The 24215-nt window shown below is 41.4% G+C and overlaps 1 protein-coding gene across 1 annotated transcript in view; it reads left to right on the top strand.

The window, feature by feature from the left end:
• The window catches only part of FBN1 (fibrillin 1), a 225167-nt gene that overhangs the window by 104983 nt on the left and 95969 nt on the right, over window positions 1–24215 (top strand). The window contains exons 8-14 of the mRNA XM_045812176.2: window positions 987–1112; window positions 8078–8203; window positions 13439–13597; window positions 18267–18446; window positions 19027–19167; window positions 20849–20968; window positions 23942–24067. Coding sequence (XP_045668132.1) covers window positions 987–1112; window positions 8078–8203; window positions 13439–13597; window positions 18267–18446; window positions 19027–19167; window positions 20849–20968; window positions 23942–24067 — 978 coding nt within the window. The remainder of the gene's footprint in view (window positions 1–986; window positions 1113–8077; window positions 8204–13438; window positions 13598–18266; window positions 18447–19026; window positions 19168–20848; window positions 20969–23941; window positions 24068–24215) is intronic.

Here is a 24215-nt window from a genome sequence, read left to right as displayed (position 1 = left end):
CTGGCTGTTGCTATTAGATTGGCCAGGGAAAGATCCACTGCCAGAGTGGAACAGAGACCGGTGGAGGGACAACATGAACCTCTGTGCAGCTTTATAGAGGGAGAATAATGCAGGTAGAGGGACCACTCCTACAAAACCCCAGGCAGGTGCGTCCTTGGTATCTTTAAGGAACGACAAGGAAGCCAGTGTGGAAGGAGAGGAGTGAGAGAGGGATGAGGCCAGAAGACGAGGTTAGAGAGTAGAGGGGGCAGATAGAATCTTCTAAGATATGGGCTTGAGTTTTGAGCTGGGACGGACACTGACTTACCTTTAAAAAGGTTCCCTCTGGTGGCTGTTCTGCCAGCAAGGTGAGTCTGCAGCTGAGACTGCACATTCATCTAGCGTGTCTCTCACGTATCAGTCCAGTTTCCTGGGTTGTTTAATTTTTACTGCACAAGACAATTCTACAGAATGGAAGGTGAACATTTCCCATTTCATTTGCATAAAAACATTCACTGTCTCGTGTAGTCCAAGTGATCGTAAGTAAATTCTGCTTTAACCGAACCATTCAATATAAGTCTTAGAGACAGTTTTATTATAGAAATGTGTTGTTCTTTTGATTCTAAGGGTTTCTTGAATAACTCTAGTTATTACTGTCAGCCTTTTAACCATTGTGTCCCTGTAATTTGCAGCATGCACAATAAAACCCGCAAAAATCAGTATAAATACTCCCCTCTACACAAGGGAAGATGAAAGGTGGGAAAATTAACAATATTTGTGACTTCTTATAGAACATTATTGACCAAGTTAAATCACTCAAATAATTTATCTTACATGAAGCAATTGCGAGAAATAGTTTCTCTCATCATATTCCGAATATCATGATGGACAAATAACTCACTGACATAAATATGGTAATATAATTGTAGACAAACTATCACATTTTCTTCCGCAATGACTTATATGAATCTCTCCCTCTCCTCTCTCTGTCTCCTAAAATCTGACAGATGTGGATGAATGCCAGGCCATCCCCGGGCTCTGTCAAGGAGGAAATTGCATTAATACTGTTGGGTCTTTTGAGTGCAAATGCCCTGCTGGACACAAATTTAATGAAGCATCACAAAAATGTGAAGGTAAGAAATATCATGCTTTGCAGTTAAGGGGTGAAAGGGCAGGCAAAACCCAAATCAATGACAAGCTTTATTGCAAATTGTTCCAAAATCCTTCTGTCTTTGTCATTCCTGTGAATGTGTAAATATAATATTCTTACCAGAAATAATATGCCTTTGTGCTATTGAACCAGAAAAACCCTGCAGCTTTTTCCACTTTTATAGACCCAAAATAAGAGATCCATCTGAATCAAATTAAATATTAAAACATGAAATATTTTTGAACCAATATTTGGGTTAAAACATTCAAGACACATGTTTTTACATAGTTCTAGAGACACGAATTTAAATTTAATCATTACATATCATTCAGAAAGACATATCTTCTGATGTTTTTCTACTTAAAATATATGTTTGATTTTTTTTGAGAGATTAACTCTTATATTTATGCTCCTAGTACAAGTTTAGTATTTTCTTTTCTGCCTGTCAAATGGAATTCTTTTAATGTTAATCAAACAGAAAAATAACTGGAGATAAATTTATATATTTGCATTTAGTTTATAGATTGAGCTCCTGAAAATGTGTGTAGAGAGAATGTGTTCATATTCACCACTACTGCTACTTGCATCCAAGGCCATAATAACTGCTTTTTCCATGAGAGGGAAATAAGTAGGCAGCATCAAAGTCTCTTTTCTTTGATGAGTGCACATATGATGTCTGACAATAATGTAGCCAGGTAGTGCTCATTAGACTCAGCAGAGCAAACTTCTCCCTTCCTTTTCAGCTCTACCTGGTGTGATACAAAGTTTCATTTCGACACATGCACTGCTGTTGTGTCAATAAACCCCAGCAATGAGGAATAGTTCGCTCTAAGTCATTCTTTTGGGATTGGGTCTGGGTTGTTAATCTTCTTTGTAGATAGCCACAGTATATCATATGTGGGAAAGACAGCATCAGATTGGAGGTGGGATTCATAAATTACATAAGAGAAGTTTAGTATCTACTTGCCCTGAAAGTGAACAATCTGAAATTTGACTCTGCTAGAATTATCTTTATGGGTGAGAGTTGTTTTTAAGTTATTAGTCATCGTAGAATTTATGATGATATGTTCTTGAAGATGCTATATACACAGTTGAGGTAGCTGTGAAAAACTCAGGTTCTAAGGAAGTAGGACTTCTTAAAAACATTTTAAGTTTCAAAGAACAATAAAGTTGACTTGTACAGCCCAATGTATTCTAGAGGTTATATTGTAGATCTAAGAAGCTGAGAATGTTGATACTGAACAGGGTAAAGAACTTACCTAGTTGCACCCTTTCACGTTATAAATTAAGGAGCTGGCTATGTTAAGTGCCCTATTTGAAGTCGTTTAGATAGTGCTAGAATTTACTTCTTTTAATTCACGCTCTGGTACTTGTATCATATTATATTGTCTCCTTTCCTGGATCTAAGCCTCTAATGTTAATATTTAATAATTATATTTCCTAATATTTTGAAAATTTTAAAGTATGATAGTATGGATTTTCAGGTACCATTGTATGTGTCTCATTTTATGCCATTAAATAAGCTGTTAGGTTTATAATAGCATGCAAAATCCACATCAGCAGTGGGTTGCATCTTATATTTTCAGGCTTTCTCAGCTTGATATATTTAGCTTAGATATAGTCAGCTTTAAGATTTAGGGCAGTATGGTCCATATGATTTGTCCAGTCCTCATCGTTTTCTGGAATTCAATAGCTTCCAGCTTGGAGCAAGATTGTTTCCCTATGTTCTTTGCCTTTCCCTCAGACCTGTCAGTTAATGTGGGTCAGGATCGATCACTTTGTGTGGTTGTGAACAAGACAGAAGATGCACAGATTCCATACTCAGACTGAAAGGAAACTCATTCAAAATCCTTCTGTTAATGCTAAGAAGCCTATTAGGGTGGTGTGTCCAATGGACAAAAAATTCAGTCTGAGAATTACTTAATCCTTTTTCACAAATATTTTTTTTTCCAGCTGCATATTGAAATCAGTAGCAAGATAAAAACAGCATACTTTTGGCTAGACCTTTTTTTTTTCCTTAGCCATCTACGGTTACATTAAATTCAGATGATGGGGTTTTTCCCCCTCCCTTTTTATTTTTTTATGCAAAATTGATACTGGAAGAAAATGTCCTGTTAGTACTACATGTACTCTGGCCTGGAAGCTGGTTTGGGCATTGTTGCCCTGTCTTACTGGAGTAGGAGAATAATGAGAAAGTCCTCCAAGAATGCTTGGTGAGCTGAGTCCCCTCCTTCAGCTCTCCCTTGCTTTTCTCTAGCTCCATGCCTCATTATGGGAATGTCGTAACTCTGGGCATAGGATGATTGATAGGGAGGTCAATAGAAGGCGTTCCAGAAAATCTAGCCCACACCACTGAAAGGATGAAGAGAACATCTGTGTGCCCTGGGAAGATGGTCAGGCCACAGTGGGATTCTGTGCCCTTGTGAAAATCAGTCTGGCAACTTTGCCATTACTTTGAGTGGCTTTTTGAAATGCATCTTCCTCTTGACTTGGAAAGGAAGGGATTGGGTACCTGGAAGCCCACAGTAATTTATTTAAAAAACCAATTCAATCAAAAATGGGCTTTAGTAAATTTACAAGATGCTAACCTTCACTCCCTCAGTGATGGAAAGAGCAGTTTTTTGTGAGATCTTCCTTTTGCAGAATTCTCCCTTCTTAAAATATCCCCCTTCCCTGAAACTTAAAAAAGTCATGAACCAAGTTTTATATCAATACATGCAATTTAGATTCATTTGAAATGTAAATTAACAAGCTGAAGTGATTAAATAACAATTATTACATTTTCATAAATTTAAGAAGAAAAGATGGAGATTTATAGCTGTGATTTGAGAAAAAGGGAAACAGAGTTCATGCCCACCTTCCTTGTTGATTTTTCCAATGACTCTCGAGTGTGCACACTAAAAGAACACATGAGCCTTTTCTTTTCGGAAACCAAGGCCATATTTGCATAGGTTACTGTGGGAGGAAATTAAGAAATAAAAAGTGTAATTAAAGGATTAAGTTTTATTTCTGGAAGAAGTCCCTTGGATTCCTAATTAACCACTAATATTTTGGGATTTAGATTATCGCCAGCCCAGCCTTTAGCAATTATAATAGCACTGCGTGATGCAAAGGACTTTTTAAAAATGTAGCTCTTAAGTCTGTGCACTCCCTAGTACATGGCCAAAAGCCTTAAGACTTCTCCTTTCTAAAATAATGACATATTTATCTGATGGCTACTTGCTCTTAGGGCTCTTATCCTCTCAAGCACCAAGGAGAATTCCTGGGGCTACTTAACTCATTGCTGTAGACGGGGCTCCGTCCTCTGCAGCTGGTTGTAAGCCCTTGACTCCCGCTGTTCAGGGTCGCCAGCTCCCTACATGTTGCTGAACAAAATCCCTGTGGTTTAGGCATAAGAGCATAGGAGCGAGGTAGACTCGGCCCTAGTCCCATCTTCTGTGTGATCTTGGATAAGTTAGTTACCAGCTGTGAGTGACTTCAGCTTTCAAATGAGGAGCTGAACAGGAGATGATCTCTGGGACTCCTTTCCAGTTCTGCAGTCCAGACTCCATCTTCATGTTTCTCATTCGTGCCCAGCTATGATCAGATAGCAGGTGCTGCCTGAGTAGGAAACCACACAAGCTGGCCTCTGTGGCATGACTATAAAATAGTATGGCTGATGTTTTGTCAACATGACTTGAAGAATTAGCTTGTTTACTTTTTAGTCACATATTTTACACTGGATTTCATGTGTCCAGTAAAGCAAAGTTCATCTCACAGATGAACAGGGGCACCAAAGCTGGAGAGAAAGGGCGTGCCATTCGTGTCCCTTCTTGGGCTCACAGCAAGAGGCCAGTGAGACCACAGGCATGGCAACTTCCCAGCAGGTCTGCCTCTCCCTCCTGCCCCAAGGATCCAGGGAAAAGTATCCAGAGCACAGAAGCAGCTCTTTCCAGGCAAGCCTTACTTCCCACCAGTTCCCCCCCCCCCCCCCCACCAAACTGATTTACTTTTATGACTGGCACGTGATATAGACTAATTTACAGAAATGCTAAGAAATCCACTCATCTCAAATTCTCTTTGTCATGGGATCCCTGAAAGTCTATTAAAAGGAGATAAATACAGTGTGCTAAGAGCGTGGGAAAAATAATAGATTGGTATGAATGGGTTTCCGAGTGTAAGTGGTTTCGATTCCAGTGCTTTATTCTGGCCTTTTACTATTGAGGGACTTCACCCCAACCTGGTCACGAAATCAGAACGGCTACCCCCACCGTTGTTGAAGCAACAGGACTGAGAAGCAAAAAGGCTCAGGAAAGTAGAAGGGCTCTAGACACATGGAGAAAAAGGGGTGTCACTGAGGAGAGAACAGTAAAGGGAATTCACAGCCATTTAAGCTCCTTCAAATTGAGCCATCTAACCCAGTCCGGTTTCATCTTTATCTGGGTGAAAACTAGAGTGGTGCACGCAATGTTGTGGTTCCTGACTTACCGAACTTTGAGGGGGACAGGCACCTAAGTGGGATCCCTGCCCTTCTCCCCGCTGCCCAGCCCTGGCACTTGGAGACTCGGATCCACGTCACTTTGTAAATGAGCCTCTTGCTCTTACTTTGAGTTTTACTCTTGCCGGTTTTCTGAAGGCCTCAGTGTAACGCAACAGCTAGGCCTGGGCACCAAGATTACAGAAATCAGTCCTGTGCTTATACCTAACTGTGACAATTAGATGAGTTGACACACATGAAACCTTTAATCAATGCCTGGTGCTCAATACCTGTCAACTCTCATCATTATTATTGTTGTTGCTGTCATCTCAGTAAAGGGGCCAAATCTAACGTAGCCAGCATGGGAAAGGTGTCTCCTCAGTCCTGCCAGTTCATTCTGTTTTTTGAAATAACTTTTTCTGATACATTTTGTGACTTAAATAACCTCTTTGGTTATTGATATAAATGGCATTAATAAGGATGGTAGCAGTCATTTATACTAACAGGTAGAAAAATATTTCTTTTAATAGACACTCTTTCCTCATATGATCTTTGATAGGAGTTCAGTGACCCAGACATTAACCCTTAGGGACACTTTGAGGAGGATAGGTTCTTTTTAATACCTTTGTGTTACAGGAACACATCCTCTTCTATCCTTAAATGAGGTTGTTGAATCCTCTAGGCTGAACTTGTTTGGGTTTTTTGTTGTTGTTTGAGAGAGAGACAGCGTGTGCGTGCTGGGGGAGGAGCAGAGGTGAGGAGAGAGAGCATCTTGAGCGGGTTCCACACTCAGCACAGAGCCCGACAAGGGGCTATATCCCAGGACCCTGAGGTCACGATCTGAGCTGAAATCAAGAGTCCGACACTTACCTGACTGAGCCACGAGGTGCCCCGTGCTAGTTTTTAGTAGGAGTGTGGCTGATCAATGCAGGAGGATTGATGGTAAAAAACTGTCTTAAAATGTGTATGCTGATATTATGTTAGTTCTAGAACCTTAAGCTCCATCCTTGGCTGTTTCTCAGCCTGACTTTCACCAACTCCGGTAAAATGTCTGTCTGTCGGAATAGAATATACATCTTTACCATTACATAACTTCACAAAGACAATGCTGTTTATGTTAGCATTGACTCTAATATAAGCAGGGGAATATTGTTTGCTTTAGCCTCTAGCCTAGCATAGAAGAATGAGGATTTTGCTTTTAAAAAGGTTAAACTGCACATAAACAATGTCACTGTTGCCTTTTTGACTAACAGGGTGAACTTGAATCAGAAGACCCTTGAATCTGGTCCACTCAGAACTCTATTTTGTTTTACAAGTAAAGAGCAGTACTTAAACTAGAGAAGAAATAGTCTTTGTTTTTTTAAATTTAGGGCTTTCCGAGTGCCAACAGTATAGTCTGGTCATTGCAATACTCCCAGGGGGCTTGGGTCAAAACACACCTGTCTCTAGGTGAGTGCAGAAAGCCCACTCCTCTTGGAGTCAAGGTCATGCAGATACCCTGTGCTCTGAGTTTACTGTTAGCCTAAGCAGGAAGGTCTTAATTTCTTTTCTCCCCTCACTGGTGCCACATCTATTGATAAGTGTCAGGGTCTGAAGCTGGGTCTTGAAATGTTCCCCTTGAAGGAAATGGTTGGATTTATCCTAAGGAATCTTTACTACTTCCTTGGAGGAGACCAGTGACCTCAGGCCCTCAGGGCTAACCCTGATTATGGCCTCCACTGACCTCCAGGCTATTTGGGAATTGGAGTGGTTTTCAGAGTTGTCACCACTGGGGCAGATGACCAGACCATTCTCTCTCCTCCACGATCAGTCACTGGGTGTAGTCTCCAGGTGATGTGGCTCTCTGCAGCTCAAGCAGTCCCAGAAGGAGCTGAGAACCAAAGGCTGTCTATCGATAGCACCCCTAATGCTAGGGCAACAAGTCCTCCCTTGAGAGGGATCTGGGTAGAGCATCCCAGTGTCCCCCATGAGTTACCAAACCCACAGAAAACCATCATCATGGCCGCTTGTGTGCCCCTGAGAACACCACAATGGCCGAGTCTTGGTCAGCACTCAGACCACATGCTCCTCACTATAGGATTTCAGGATCTGCTTGTGGAAAATCAGATTGAGAAGAAATGCAGGAACTGATGCGGAATATAAAGTAAGCATAAAGGGAGCCTCACTCAATGCGAAACATGGAGAGAACAGGGAAAACAAAATTTTAAACCAAATGACATTTGGAATATTAGCATGCTATCCTTACTTGGTAAAACAGTACATAGTTTTAGATTTTACAGGGGAAGTTTCTATTATTTTGCTCTAATCTCTTGAGCTTTGTAAGTTCCTTGGGTAAGCCTGTGTTGAGAGAAGCAGCACTTACTTTCTGAACTATTTTATATGCAGCTTTTGTTCTGTAGAGATTGGGTTGACTGGCGTTCCATCTGAACCTTGTGATGAGGAACGGTTTTATACTGTGTGCTCTGAATACTAAACTCTTCTTCATGTTCCAGATATTGATGAATGCAGCACCATCCCTGGAATCTGTGAAGGGGGCGAGTGTACAAACACAGTCAGCAGTTACTTTTGCAAATGTCCTCCCGGTTTTTACCCCTCTCCTGACGGTACCAGATGCGTAGGTAGGTTTAATTCTAAACAGCATGCTTATTTCTGTAAATCAGTTCCGTAACAAACAGCTTTCAAAACACATTTGTTCAGGGCTACTAATGATTTCTCACTTGATGTAAAATGTACATTTACATCTTTTTTTTTTAAAGATTTTATTTATATATTCGACAGAGATAGAGACAGTCAGCGAGAGAGGGGAACACAAGCAGGGGGAGAGGGAGAGGAAGAAGCAGGCTCCTAGCGGAGGAGCCTGATGTGGGGCTCGATCCCACAACGCCGGGATCACGCCCTGAGCCGAAGGCAGACGCATAACCGCTGTGCCACCCAGGCGCCCCTGTACATTTATATCTTATTAAACACGCGAGCCCTCTCCTCAAGAAGAGAGGCACCTTGTGGTCTTGTATTAGGATTTTTACCTCCCAGAAAAAGGGATGATCCAAGAGCCCATACAGTTATCCTCAGTCTTTAAATTAACTTTGCAGTTACGCGAGTGTCAAACCTTCCGTCATTTCCGGGACCTGCGTTAATTTAGGTCTGAAATTTTGCAATAATCTCTTAATTGGTCTCCCTGCTTCCTGGCTTCTCTACGATCCATCTTGTCAGATTTATCTTCCTAAAATAATGCTTTGATTAAATGACTCTCTTGCTCAAAAACCTCTGGTAGTTTTCCATTAGGATTTGGAAATCAGTGGTTTTCAGTCCGTGTCATGTGGATCCTTCAGGTACAGCAGAGGTCTCCAGAGCTGCTGGGGTGGGAGAGGGAAACAGTGAGAAGGGGGAGGCTGAGGGGGGAAAGGACCCCTCCCTCCCACTCCCTGCCCCTCGCATGCACACACTCTAGGCAACTCTGCTTTTACCTGGTGGTGTGTTAGCTTCTATGTAAAGTATCAATTAAAGGAGGGATTTTGTTGTTTAAAAAAAAATAGGTTTGATTACTGCTGGATTTAACGATTGCTAAGACTTCCTTCAAAGTCCGGTTCCCTAGAGTAAAGTTCAAGGTCCGGAGTGTGCAGCCTAATAGTTGAAGACCTTCACTCTCTGATCTCTCGCAACCTTGCTGACTTACCAGCACACTCCCTGCTTCTCACCCTCAACCAGCTCATTTGTTTCAATTCCTTCCTGCCTTGACTCATACCTGTGGTACCACTCAAGATATTCTTCTTGCCAGCTCAAGACCCCTTTCATGCTTCTACTCAGGTTCTCTGTCTTTGAAGATGTCCCAGATCAGCCTACCTGAAAGCAGTTTCTCCCCTACCTGGGATATGCTTCTCGTAAATGGTCTTGTAGGGAAATTTTATGTCTGTATGTTTTTTAACTCCCTAATTAAGTAATAAGCTCTCCTTAAAGGCTAAGTAACTGCTATCCTCCTATATCCCTGGTGGTTCTCGGCATGATTCCTTACATGTCATGGACACTCCATAAGTATTTGTTGAATATGAAAATGAGCACTTCCTTATTATTTGGGCAAAGCTAGGGAAGCCTGTGGCACATGGCCTGGGAGAAAAATGAACACTGTCTTTTGATGTTTGTTTCTGGCCCATATTTTCAAAGACACTCGGCTTCACATCCTCACCACAAGCCATGAATTTCAGACCCAAACGGAGTTGCACTTGAAATTCTGAATTCCTTTGTACTTAGTCACATATAATAAAAGCTGAGGGCTGTCTCTTAAGTTGACATTTGAATAAGTACAACCAGTGAGGGAAGTGTATCTGGACTTTTCCTTAGAAACAACGGTGATGCCCTCGTTGCCTGATTTTCCAGGATCTCTCCATACATACTGGCTCTGCAGGGAAAGACTGGCCAGTGCAATTCACGGAGCTCCTTTTTCTCCCCAAACTGTCCCAATTCTCACTTGACATCCTGTGATCATGCTTAGCAGAGAGGTAGATCAGAAGTTCTTTCCTGGCCAAATAATAGGTAATTTTTTTTTTTAAACTTTCAAAGAGAGCTCTGGATTAAAGTGATTAAAACACCTTTACATATCAGATGGTTAACATTTTTATCAGTCTTTTGCCAAATATATCCATGCTATTTACAAAGAAAGGGGGTGGGGGGGACTAGGATTCAGGGGTGACGTCCTGCGTGTGAGGTGTTTTGTGGAAATCATCTGACTTCGTGCTCACAACCACACTGTAGATGGGAAGAAGCTGAGGTTTACAGAGCTCAGATAAGTAATTTGGTTCAATTGTTTAAGCAGCTGAGAAGTGAAGGAGCTGGGATCCCAACTTGGGCCTGAGCCCACAGCCCCAAACCCTCTCATTGCTCCCTCCCCAATGACCACCGGGCACAGTAAACCCTTTCTTAGCATACACCTAGGCCAGTACAGTTTCTTCTTCTTTGGAACTTTATTGTACCCATAATTAGGAACTTGTTATATAAAATGCCCCAAGTGACATGTCTGCCTTCCCTAAAAAGCTGATATCTCCTGCCGTGGTAAACCACAGAGACTCCCCAAATTATCCCTAGTGAAAAGAAAATACATATAATCTCCAACTTCTAAACAAATCTAGGATTTGTTGGTAAGTTGGCTGTTTGGAATTAGTCAATCTAACCAATTGAAAACCCCACCTGTAGCTAGGGGTATGTCGTATCTCCTTATACATCTCTTCTAAGCACAAGATTCCACCTGCCATCTTTGGTCACACATTCTGAGGCTCTCAGACCTTCCTGTCCCCAGTATCCCCTTTGATCTATAAGCTCTTGAAGTATTATTTTACTTTTTTTTGTTTGTTTGTTTTATGATCTTCCTTAGGTACTTTATAATATCTTGTGTACGGTGGTCTTTTCACGTTAGTGTGTTCTGTCTCATCAATTCCCAGGAATCCTGACGACCATCCTGTACCTAGTTTGGGCCTCACAGCTCTTAGCTCCTGGTTGGACACAACGATGTTAGTGATTGGTTAGGAGAGGCCTATTGATGGGCTAGGATGACCTGCAAACACCTGTTTAATCCATAATATATATTTTTTGATATGGTATAGTTCCTGGGTTCTGCAAGGAAGGGGGCCAAGGGATTCAGAAGGGGGGAAAGGAGGAAAGCTTTCTACTCCTTTTCTGCCAGATGTCTTGGCCAAAGCAGATTCAAAATAGAGGAAGGTGTCTATGCTTCCTCTTACCTCCACTTACCTCCTACAAATCCTAACATTTTCCCCCCTCAGCTTCCATAGGAAATTAGCAAAATGCTTACGTAGGTGCAGGTGCCATTTTTATACCAGAGCCTGCCTGCAGCCCAAACATGGCTGGTAAGATTTTTAGCCCCAACATTCGCCGTTTTGATCAAGAATTTTCTAACCTACCGATGTAACATGTAAGTACAGCCAGCTGGGCAGTAAAACAGTATCATGGTTAATGTGCAAAATAATAGACATTAGCCCATGAAGAGTTTGTGACTGGCAGCTGTAGGTCCCAGTTTTGCTCTGAAAGATAGCCCACATGGAAAATTATATATACAAATTTTGGTCAAGTGTTTATACTGAGTTTTGACCGCCAAATTCATTTGAAACTGGGATATAAGCCAGTTTTGAACATTTCTTCCCACTCTTAACAGCCTTTGGTTTCCATGCCCCAAACATTTACTAATCGCTGAGGATATAAATTATTAGTGGCTTTAAAGCCACGAAAAGTAGAAAGTGGCAAGTTCTGTTGTTCTTTTCTCTTCATAGGGAAGGTGCCACCTGTGGCTTCACAGAGCCTATCTTGTCTGCACTCCTCCCTCCAGCCGTTTACGCTGGACCAAGCTGGAGGGAAACTCGTTCTGCCTCTCTGCTGAGACTAGTAGTCTAACTGGAGGTGTAGGAATGGGGCCACAAAAAATCTCTAGAAAGCACATTTATACCTGCTAGTGGTTTTAAGTATTTTTCAGAAATAATCTTGTATTCTTTAAAGCTGATCCATAATTTTGTTTGTTCTTTGTTTGGGGTTTTTTTTTTTTTTGTAGCCTTCTTCATGAGATATTAATAATTTATATGTTTCTAAGTATCTTATTTTTTATTTCATTTTATTTTATTAATTTATTGCAACCTTCAAGATCCAAGAGCTTCGTGTTCTTAAGAATGATGTAGGTGAAAACAGTCATAGGGGTGACCTTCTCTGATCAAAGTTGAGGTTTAGTGTTTAGACTTACAGGAAATATAAGGATGAGATTTTACTTGTAAAAAAAATTCGTCATTTTTTGAAAGAATTTACAACTTATATTTCTTCAAATGACAAGCATATTTAAAGTATTATTTACTTTTTACTTTATTATATATGGACTATGCAGTGATATACGTTCCTCAAAGAGAGTTACATCGTCAACATGTCAGGGAGATCAAGGTATTCTGTACTTAGCCACCTGTGTCCCCTATTTCATGGTACTTCCTCAAAGGCCCATGAAGCAGTTAGGTTTCTACTATGTCACAGGCCCTTTTTTGATAGCCTAGACTTGTGCTTCATTGTGTCAATGTTGTCATGACAGTCAGACATGATGTAACCCAATAAAAGTGGTATATAGAGATATGTCTTCCTCTGTTGCTTTGAGAAGATACCTTTCTGCCAAAAAAGAAAAAAAAAAAAGGCTTCAGGAACCATTGCATCTTATAGGTCTAAGAACTTGGAATCATATACATTTTGAACTTGTAAATAATTAGCGCCTTATAAAATCTGTTAGGGCCCCAGGACAAAAGGAAATCTTGATTAACAAGCATTGGCTCTGACTGCAAAGTGGTTCACTCCTTTAAAAAAAAAAATCGCAGAAGTCTGACTCACAGTTACAGTCTGAAAAGTAAGAAAGATCTTTTAGAAATGTAGACTATAGTGCAGACTTAATGTTGTTTTAAAATAGATTTATATCAATATTTGCCTAAAGTGGCTTGAATTAAGTAGGTGGAAACCAAGGACAACACAGTCTCCCTTCAGTATAGAGACATGTCTTTATAACTAATTAACTGTCACTGCCAGTGATTTTCTTAGTCTCTCTTTTCCTATGGCACATATGGTTGTAATCATTCGTTCCCACCTTGGGGATGGAATGTGGGACTTTGGCCAAGTGCACCAGCTCGCAGGGGCGAAAGGTGTGAGACGAAGGGAGTTCTGACCGAGCATTGTTCCTGAGCAGCACACGCTGCTTCGCTTCCAGGGCGCGAGAGTGTCCGTGCATCCTGCCAGAGCCCAAGTGTGAAGCATAGAGGCGCTGGGGCAGGAAGGTGTTGTGACGACTTCCATCTCAGTGATGCGTGTGTGGGTGTGTTTCTCTGTGCTCTCAGATGTTCGCCCGGGATACTGTTACACGGCTCTGGCAAATGGGCGTTGTTCTAACCAGCTGCCGCAGTCCATCACGAAAATGCAGTGCTGCTGTGATGCTGGCCGGTGCTGGTCTCCAGGGGTCACCGTCGCCCCTGAGATGTGTCCCATCAGAGCAACAGGTAAGAGCCCTTCTGGTTATCTGCAGCGTATCCCAGCTCCCCCCGCACAAGCCCAGTGGCAATGTGCGTGAGGCACATCTAGGGGAAGTCCAGGTAAGTGAACAAGATTCTGGAAAATGAAAGACACGACTCCCAGGGAGATTTCCCCAGACAATGACTTGGGAAACTACAGAGGTCCATACAAATGATACCGTTTTCTGGTACTGCCTCTTATTGAGCTTGCTTATTACCGCCGAATAGCAACCTTCTCAGGAGGGCTTGTCCTCTCTTACTCTCATGTATTTCTGTTGGCTCTCAAGGAGTCCTCAAAAGCTCCACTGAATCAGACTCACTTCTCAGCCTTTCTGAGTTATGCTGGATACATGTTTTCTCCTTCCCTAACGTTTGACACTTTCCTCTTCCTTGGTGCCAAATCTTAACTGACTTTTTTTTTCTTTGTTATACCTCTCGCATCCGTCAGATTCCTTCCGTTTTCACATAAAGCTCCTTGTCTCTTGTCTGCCCTATTGCAGTGGCCTCCTAACTCGTCTCTATGAAATCCACAGCTGCCATATACATTTCCCAAAGCATAATTCATCTGAAGCTTGGTTAAAAAAATTATGGTCGGGGGAAAAGGTAGGGAAAGATAATCCAGAAAAACTTTCCCAAGATGAATTCAGGTGGTATCTAGTGGTCCAAGTCACTCCATTTCTTTTTTTTTTTTTTAAAGATTTTATTTAGTTATTTAACAGAGAGAGAGACAGCCAGTGAGAGAGGGAACACAAGCAGGGGAGTGGGAGAGGAAGAAGCAGGCTCATAGCAGAGGAGCCTGATGTGGGGCTCGATCCCAGAACATAGGGATCACGCCCTGAGCCGAAGGCAGATGCTTAACCGCTGTGCCACCCAGGCGCCCCCAAGTCACTCCATTTCTTAAAAATAAAATTTTACTACTTGGCAGAGAATCTAGCATCCTGATACCTGACCCCAGTTCATCTTTTTAATCCTTCTTCTTTACGGTGGCTTTATTTTTCCAGTTAAATTATACAATCAAGCTTTCCTCGAAGCCAGTCTGAAAAATCTCTAAATTCAACTCTTCCCTTTTTTCCTAAAACTTCTCCTCAGTTCATGTTCTTCCCCCTACTTCCTACCCCCTGCCACTTTGCTTGTTACATGCCCTCTTGTCCGGTAGGATCCTAACATGATTCCCGACAGGACCTAATTCCTGGATGTCCCGAGATAACCACAGCTGGAAACTCTGCCTTCTGTCTTGGGCTCCAGGTATTTACTGTTCTTTGGCACAAATCCCATCTACTCTGTTTTGTGCCAATGTGTGTTCATGTATTGCTTTATGACTAGTTGATAAATCTCATTGGGAGGTCTCATTCATTCTTCTAGTCCCATATTCCTTATGCTTTCTTACCACTTCCACAGTAGTTAGCAAAATCTGGCTCATAGGAGGCATTCAGGTGGAGGGAACAATTTATTAAGTGACATCTTTCCCACCAGTTCTAAGTGAAAACTGGGGTTATAGCTCCTTCTTAATCTGATTCCTGAACGTGTGTTTGACTTAGAGAACTGTAGCAGAGCGAATCAAGGTGAGGAAGGATAAACACAGAGTTAATGGAATACTGCGGAGTGTTATTCGCAGAATGTGAATTTCCCATTATCCTGGGTTCTACACCTGCTCACAGATGTTACTATAAAATTTCTGTTTATGGCTGAGAATTATCTGTGTGGATTAAAGAAGCAATAAAAATCTTTCAATACATTTTAACATATAACAAGTCATATATTTTGTCTGATTTGCTTCGTGTCTTGACCTAAAACTATAACTCACCATCCTTAGTGCACTAGGGGGACCTTTTAGTAGGTCACTGTTTAGAAGTACATGACATCCCACTAAGACACGTGGCTTGGCTACTAGGAGAATGGCTTTTTAAATACATAGCTAATTTAGTAATCAGCAGCATTGATGCAGATTGCTTTCTGTGCTGAGGCCTTGAATAGATGGCAGAGGGACAGCAGGTTGAAGTGCCTGAAGACTGGCCTTGGGATGCATGGAGGGAAGACCCTGTTTCCCTGTGTGGCTTTGCAGGGAGCTGCTCTCTCGTGTACCACTGAAATACCCACAATCTAAGATAGGGCCCAGGGCAAAGCAGACTGACAAAGAAAAGCTAATTTGCAGATGGGTCTGTTTGCTCACATGTTCTGGTAGCAGTGCTATAGAACTCTGGGCTCTTAACTTATGGAGAGTGATACACACACACACACACACACACACACATATGAAGGATTATTTTGGACTGGTCAGGTTTTCACCGTGTAAAATAAATCAGTATCATCTCTGGATTAAATGGAAATAGGAAAGATGGACATCAGTTGAACAAAACTAGTCCGTTTGCTGATCCTGAATGTAAATGGGTTCATGGGAAAGTTATGGAGCTGAAGAGAGTAGAAAAAAGTATAGGACCCACTCTGATACACTTTCCTACGGAGGTTAAGATGAATTTAATGGCATGCTTAAAGTCATATACCAACCTGATTAGCAGAAATCCTGATAAGCTATTCAACTTCTTTTATACAAATCCTAAAAGACTAAGGAAAAAGAAAGGCTGAATTGCTTGGAAGCAAAATGAGTCCCGTAATATAATTGCTATCCAGTTAAATCCAACACATGGTTAATGAATTCCTCTTATGTGCAATTTGCAGGGCTAGGCTCAGAATGGGAATTAGTCATGAGTTAGATATGATCGTTGACTTCAAAGACGATGCACAGTCTTGGTGATAGAAATTTGGTGGAAAGCAAATAGCCAGGAAATGATAGATATGGCACCTCCAGGTGATACTTCTGTAGGAAGGATCACTGTGGTTTCATAAGAGGGATTGTAGCATCCTGGTTCAGGGAAGCATAAACAATATATAAATCCTTTCCAGATGCAGTCAAGTGCTACAGAATCTGTGTGGGTTAAAATTACAGATAAATAATAATTAAAATTCAGTAATAGAATTCTCTGAATACATAATGTTAACCTGAGTTGGAAATGCCAAATATGATTGAAGAAGTTTTAGTAATGGACCAACAAGTAACAACAAGGTACATGGTAGCTAGGTGTATTTAACCACATGTAAATTGGCAGATTTTCCCTATGAGGTTGAATGTGAATGTATTTCTATAAGACATATTACAGTGCCTTAGAATAAGTCAGATTTAGTGCACAAAGAAAAGAGTAATATTAGCCTAATTTCTACTAGTGGATAAAACTAGTATTGAAAGTATCTGTGGAAGAATCCCTGTGTGGCAGTGATGATAAAATTATCAATATTCTGACAAGAAGGAGAAAAAGAAATTTTAAAAAATCACATGATTAGTTTACATATAGAAGGAACTGTAACAAGATGTGGCTATCTGCAGGAAACATGAAAATGTGCTAGTAGTTAAGTAAATACATCCCTGGCAACCTGGATACTGTCTTAAAACACCTTTTTGGAAGCTCAGGAAAAAACGTGTCTCAAAGGTAAAGATGATTTTTTCTAATACGGACCTGACATGAAAAATAGTAATTGGCCTAGATATGAGGTCGGAGGGAAATCCTTGATTAATTCAGGTGCACAAGTTCAGGGAATCATCGTGCAGCATTAACAACAGACCCACCACCCCCTGGTATTCCTTCTGCCCCATGGGGTGCTGCTTCTCCAACACTTTGTTGTCTTTTTACAAATAGGTATTCCGCAGGGCTCTGTCTCTGCACAGCCTTCTCTTCAGTTTCCACACCTTCCCTAGGTGAGCCCGTTCATCCTCATGGCTTTAAATACCACCCACCTACTCATTAGTCCAAAACTTACATCCAGACCCTCACTTCTCTGTCAGGCTTCAAACTCTTACATAGCTGCTATGTGGCAAATCTGCTTGGATATCTCCTATCTCAAAATTCATATATTCAACATGGAACATGGCTTCTACCCACCAAACCTGCTCCCATTGCAGTTTTTCCCATTTGGTAAGTGTCACCAACATCTACCCAGTTGCAAAAACAGAAGACTATGTCATTCTTGATTTCCTGTTCTCTCTGCTCTGACATTTACTCCTTCATGAAGCACTACGCACTTATCTCTAAAATATGCTTCAAATTCGTCCACTTCTGCCCAGTTCCATCGCTGCCTCCCTTGTCCAGCCAATGCTTTCTTGCCCTTGGTCTTCTGTAATAGCCTTGCGTCCCTTCACATTCTCCTTGTGTCAGCAAGACTGATCTTCTGAAAATGTTCGGTTGATTACATCCCACATTAGTCTGCTGAAGACTTCCAGTGGCTTAAAATAAAATCCAGGCTTTTTAGTGTGCTCTTTAGAGCTCTGTGGGATCCACAAATGGGACTGAATTGAGAAAGTGGGAATGATTCTTCCTTGAGGTAAATCGTGACATAGGTAAAGGCTTCCTAAATTTGGGGAGAGCGTGTGGTATACACTCTGGGGAGTTTGGTTTTGGCTTTGAATTACTGTTCCAGTATGGTTGCTACTGTAGCTATTAGGATGGGAATGAAGTCAGTTGGCTTTTTCCCTTCTCTCCAATTGATCTAATGTGGTTTGATGATTGATTTTAGTCAAAGTTTCTTTGAAATGTAAGGGTGACTTCCACAGGCATATGAGTTACGCTGTGGCTCAACTTTTGTGTTCTGTTGTGTCGTGTTTTTCCAGAGGATTTCAACAAGCTGTGCTCCGTCCCTTTGGTAATTCCTGAGAGACCAGGCTATCCTCCCCCACCCCTTGGCCCCATTCCTCCAGTTCACCCTGTTCCTCCTGGCTTTCCTCCTGGACCTCCAGTTCCAGTCCCTCGACCACCAGTGGAATATCCATACCCGTCTCGGGAACCACCAAGTAAGGATTGAAAAGTCATCTGGTTATTATTATTATTTTTTTTTTACATTAATCAGGTTGAGGTTTTGTTGTTGTTTATGCTGCTTTAGTTATTAAATCAGTATATCAATTCTTAGATAAACTGTTTGGTTTACATAGTGTTATATGTAAGTTTCTCAATTTGCCTATTGCTTAGAGAAAAATAGGAGGTTTCATATTCTCCAGATTGATGTCCTCTGGTTATTGACAACTGTGGGAGAGTTATGGGAGAGCTTTAAATCTTATTCATAGGATGAAGTCATAGAGGAGGTATAAAATTACACTTTGAGTTTTATATAATGCAAAGCAGTTTTGCAAGTAATTACCAAGAACTCATTGCCTCTGTCATTTACCCAAACTGGAGGCTTGAGTGTGGGGCAGAAAAGAGGTAGGGAGCAGGCCACAGCGAGGCTGCAAGACCTGGCTACTGGTGATCTCTCCCAGCGGGCATGGAAATAGACTTTACTGGGCCCAGATGACCTGTGCCCAAAGAGAGTCTTCCTTCCTTTATGATTTAGCATCTTGCCCATTATTTTAATGGGGTTTAATGTTATTCCTTTAGGGGTGCTCCCAGTCAATGTCACTGATTACTGCCAGTTGTTTCGCTATCTCTGTCAAAATGGACGCTGCATTCCAACTCCTGGAAGCTACCGGTGTGAATGCAACAAAGGATTCCAGCTGGACCTCCGTGGGGAGTGCATCGGTATGTGACGTCTATGGTCGGGTTGGCATGAGAGGCTACGGCCATTCTGTCCCATGACTAGATGGGTTTTCTGTTGCCACCGTAATAAATCACCTCAAACCTAGTGGCTTAAAACAACATAAATCTGTAGTTCTGTGGGTTAGAAGTCCAACACAGGTCTCAGTGGGCTAAAATCAAGGTGTCAGCAGGACTGTGTTCCTTTCGGAGGTTTCCATTTCTTTGCCTTTTCCAGTGTCTAGAGGCTGTCTGTATTCCTTGGCTGATGGCCCCCCTCTATCTTCAAAGCCAGCAACATAGCATCTGCAAGTCTCTCTCTAATTCTTTGGTTCTCCCAATTTCCTCTTCCACTTTTAAGGGCCTTTGTGATTACGTAGGGTCCATCTGAATAACCCTGGAGATGCTCCCCACAGGGTCCACTGATTAACAACCTTGATTCCCCTCTGCCGCGTAGCATATCCAGAGGTTCTGGGGATTAGAATGTGAATATATTTGGGGAGGGGCATTATTCTGCCTACTCTCATAACTTAACTTTCATCGTAAATACATTAAAGTCGTTGCTGATAACTTTCACGTAAGTTATCTTATCAAAAATCTGACCATTCAAATAAAGCATTAAAACTGTCCCCAAAATTATGAAATTTTTACTCATTTAAATGGATAACTCACCAGTTGTCTCTAGTTAGTCATTAAGAACTGACGAGAGAAACTTTGAGCTGTTGACAGGTCATGTAAGCTAGCAAAAGGAGGAAATGTAACACAAGAATAATTCCTTTGTTAATTGGCAAAGAACACCCAGTTGCCATCTAACTTTTTAAAAATCAATTCCTTCCTTAGTTCAGTTAATACAATGCAATTCTGTAATTATGAATCAGGCAGAAGTAAGGAGCTCTTAGTTTCTCACACTGTGTGGTTGCCTGGTGATACGAATCCCCTTCTAGCACACGTTGAGACAGAGTCAGTCAGTCTGTAGAGGTCATCCGGAGCTGGCTGGAAGAGGGGACATCCGGCTCACGGTGGGGGAGTGTACCTGCAGCAAGAAACCTGTGACTCTGGATGAGTGGGTTATCTTCCAAAAGCCTTAGTTTCCTCATCTTTACAAATAGGGGAATATAAACCAGTTTGCTGTTAAATAGACTGATAGTTCTAAACAACTGTAAAACCAATGGAAGCCCATCTGGGGATGAGGGTTTTGGGGTGGACTTTGTGGTAGGTGAGAACAGCTCTTGAAATGAAAACTGTTTCATGTCTCGTTCTGATGGTCTTAGTGGAACTCAGGAGGGGATGCTTAGATAAGGTTAGGCCCCCTTTTTATTGAAACAGAGAGCTCCAAGAGATACTCCGAATTCTACCTAGAAGCTATTTCTGAAATGTTAGTCTGTTTGAATCCCTTAGGCCAGATTCGAGGAAGAGAAAATGTTTATTAGCTTGGAGTGTGACGTTGCTACATGTTTGGCATTTTTCTCTGAGAAAGAACACGGGGAAAATAATACACTTTAACGGCTAGACCGGTTTTCCAGTGGCTGGTGACACAGTACGTTGTAGCAGAAAGAGGAAAGATCCTTTTCGTTATGCTATTTATTTCTCGAAAGCGTTTTAACATGTAAAGGAGACCGATAAACTGATCTTAAAGTTATGAGTTATTACTGTCTAGTTTCTTCCTAAAATATACTGTATTTTGCAGATGTTGATGAATGTGAGAAAAACCCTTGTGCTGGAGGAGAGTGTATTAATAACCAGGGCTCGTATACCTGTCAGTGCCGACCAGGCTATCAGAGCACGCTCACCCGGACAGAGTGCCGAGGTATGGTCCGAGCTCGGAAGATACTAAGTAAGAGGACACACGTATGCTAAGGAAGAGGTTTGCTTCGAAGGAATTTAATGGAGTTTGAATAACCCTCACCAGGAGAGGCTAATAGGCCCTTGTTGCTTTTTGCACGTCATTCCACGTATTGTCACTCTGAAGGACAGCGTCATAAAAGCCGGCGGACATGCAGATCATTTTAAAGGATGCTCCTGTTCCTGTGGGAATATCTTATTTTTGCTACTTTTTTGCCTCATCACTATTGCTCTCAATTTTTAATCTGGGAGCTAGGGAATGGGGTTTTCCTTCGTTGACACAGAAACTGAGGAAAGTTTCAGGTGAAATTGTATTGAATTAATTTCTTAGTGGAAAGGTCTATAGTGTAAAGAAGGAGCCACAATGGTCACAGCAGCATTGCCCGGGAGCTGGTGGGAAATGCAGAATCTCAGGTCCCACCTCAGGCCTACTAAACCACAGTCAGTATTTTAACAAGACCCCCCAGTGATCCATAAGCACACTGAGGTTTGAGAAGCACTCCTATCAATGCTCACAAAATTTTCTCCTCGGGTTTATTAATTAGCCTATTACATCATCCTATATGCCTTTTATCAGACGACTGATATATCGAGTTTCTGGGACAGAAATAAGATGTGCTTTTAACCCGCAGGGAACTCAAATATCTATGTCTCTATAAATCTGGCACAGAATGAGGTATTTCACTGATCCAGTAAAGCCAGATAAAAGCAAGAGAATTCTGTGTTAAAATTAAATACAAGGAAATGTCAAAAGGTTTCTTTTTTTTATGTTTTTTTTTATTATATTATGTTAGTCGCCATACAGTACATCCCTTGGCAAAAGGTTTCTATCACTTTAAAAAAAAATGTCAGCTATTAACAGGAGTTAATTTTATTTGCCTTTTTCTTTTTTAAGCAAAAGCTCTTCATATGAGTTGAAGACATATAGTTTTTATTTTTATCAGTGACTAGTTGCAGAGGCTTTGAATGTGGTCGGGCTTAGAGATTTCTTGCCGTATTGGTCTATTAGCACACGACCTGTGAATGGCGGTGTTGAGCAGAAGAAACTGGGGCGCAGTATGTCAGCCTGCTAGTATTACTATTAATGGCCTACGTACTGCATATAAGTATAGATAGTGGAATGTTTAACTGAGTTTAGAACACTCTTAATATTATAACTATTGTTGACAGTACTTAGCACGTATGGTGTATTAGGCATTTCGCAGTAGTAGAGAATAACCTGACACCAGTGTCCAGAATTCTGCACTATTAAATACGCAAATAGAAGAGACTCTTGAACGTACTCAGCTGGGGCGAGGGCCAGCCAGTATAGACGAGTGGTGGTGTTATCACTCTGAGACTTAATTTATTGGAGACTGAGGATTACCTAAAAAGCCTCAAATACTGTCTTTTTTAAGAGCTCGTGCTAAGCTTATCTCAAACATAAGGAGTTGATGACATATTCACATTTTGGGGAAGATGAAAGTGGCCACAAAACAGAAAGACTGTGTACTTAGCTGAGGAGAAGTACATGACAGGCTGAAGAGAAGGGGACAGAAGAGGCAGACAGAGACCCAGTAAAGAACTTTGAATGGCAGGCTTCCAATTTATCTTGTGAGGCAGTGGGCAGACGGATGGTGCTCTGAAGTTAGAGAGAAAATGCCGAACTCTTTATACTGTTTATTTTATCCTTGGGCCTCAAGAGATTATAGAATCCTTAAAAAAAAAAAAATTCTGCTCAAGAGTATGTGGCTTTTACTATTTTTTGGAGTGTGGAGCAAGTCAGATTTTTGCAAGGATTAAGAAATAAATGAGAGAGAAAAAGAGCGTAGGTTGTTGGCACAAAGATCAGACAGAAGAAAAGCCCAGACTGCCTCAGCTAGTCCAATGACTCGTGTGGAAACCACTGCTGGATCTGCCCAGAAAGAAAGTGCGTCTGAGGGTCAACCACAAGACACCGTGCAGACGCAGGGTAGACAGAGTAACCAATGTGCCATGAATGCACATTCTTGTCGTCCAGAGCATGTTTCGGGGGCTTCTACTCAGGCACATGTGGCCTCAGCTCTGCACAGATAGCTCTGCCCCCAGGCACAACTCCACAGTTCCCTGATCTCTCTCTTCTGGGGAACAGGCCCTGGCAGAGATCGTATGCTATGTAGGCAAGGCAGCATGTACTCACCCTCTTTGGTGTTCATCCAGGTATCTAGCCTAGAAAGAGGGGAACAGATAATCCAGGGTACCATGTTGGCCAATTTGAGTTAACCATTGATCTTTAAATGAGAGATCAGATATAGGTTATTCGAGTTATTGTCCTTTGTTAACACTTCTATATCGAACTCTGTTGTTGACTTTGGCATAGCATGAAATACAGCATTAAGAAGGGGAAATGCCCCCATATTTTATTTGGTAGATAGAATACTTATGAAGTTATAAAAGAAACTAAGAATATATAAACAATAAAACTGTACTTAGACCAGAACTGCCATAAGGAAGGTAAACATTTCATGTGATTGCTGGTTTTCAGATGGAATTAAATTTTTTAATAGGATTTTTGTTTTATTGTTCTGATGTAGCTATGAGATCTGCCTTTTTGAGCATGTGTTGAAAGATGCCAGCCGAAGTTTAATATAAATAATGATATATACTGGCTCATTAAATTAGCTAGGAAAATGAGGAAGAATCTGTTTTGTGTATACAACTGAGATTTAAGGGGTCTTATTAGAAATTAGAGTTAGATCAAATGCTCTTATATTGGCATTCTTTTTCTGTCATATGTCTTGCAAACTCTAGTTAGTCATCTAAAATCTCACATTACTGGATATCACGTTTATGTTGAAGAATATTTGGTAATTAAACCCTGAGACTACCATCATGGGTTTGGAGATGGAGGGAGGGAGATATAAAATAATTGTAAATCCACCAAGTAAAGCTATTTCTTCTGTTTTAACTTCAATTGTAGACATCGACGAATGTTTACAGAATGGCCGTATCTGCAATAATGGACGTTGCATCAACACGGACGGCAGTTTCCACTGTGTGTGTAACGCGGGCTTTCACGTGACACGAGATGGGAAGAACTGTGAAGGTAAGTGGTAGCAAGATGGTAGTCAGGGCAGCAGGATAATATTCATCCCCGTCCTCATCATGTTTTCAATATCAGAAGTCTTTAACAAGGGACGCCTGGATGGCTCAGTTGGCTAAGTGTCTGCCTTCAGCTCATGTTATGGTCCCAG

This window comes from Ursus americanus, chromosome 36 (assembly GCF_024610735.1).
Source record: "Ursus americanus isolate L20-20 chromosome 36, mUrsAme1.1.p, whole genome shotgun sequence".
Lineage (NCBI taxonomy): Eukaryota > Metazoa > Chordata > Mammalia > Carnivora > Ursidae > Ursus > Ursus americanus.
This window is presented reverse-complemented; position numbering and strand designations above follow the sequence as displayed.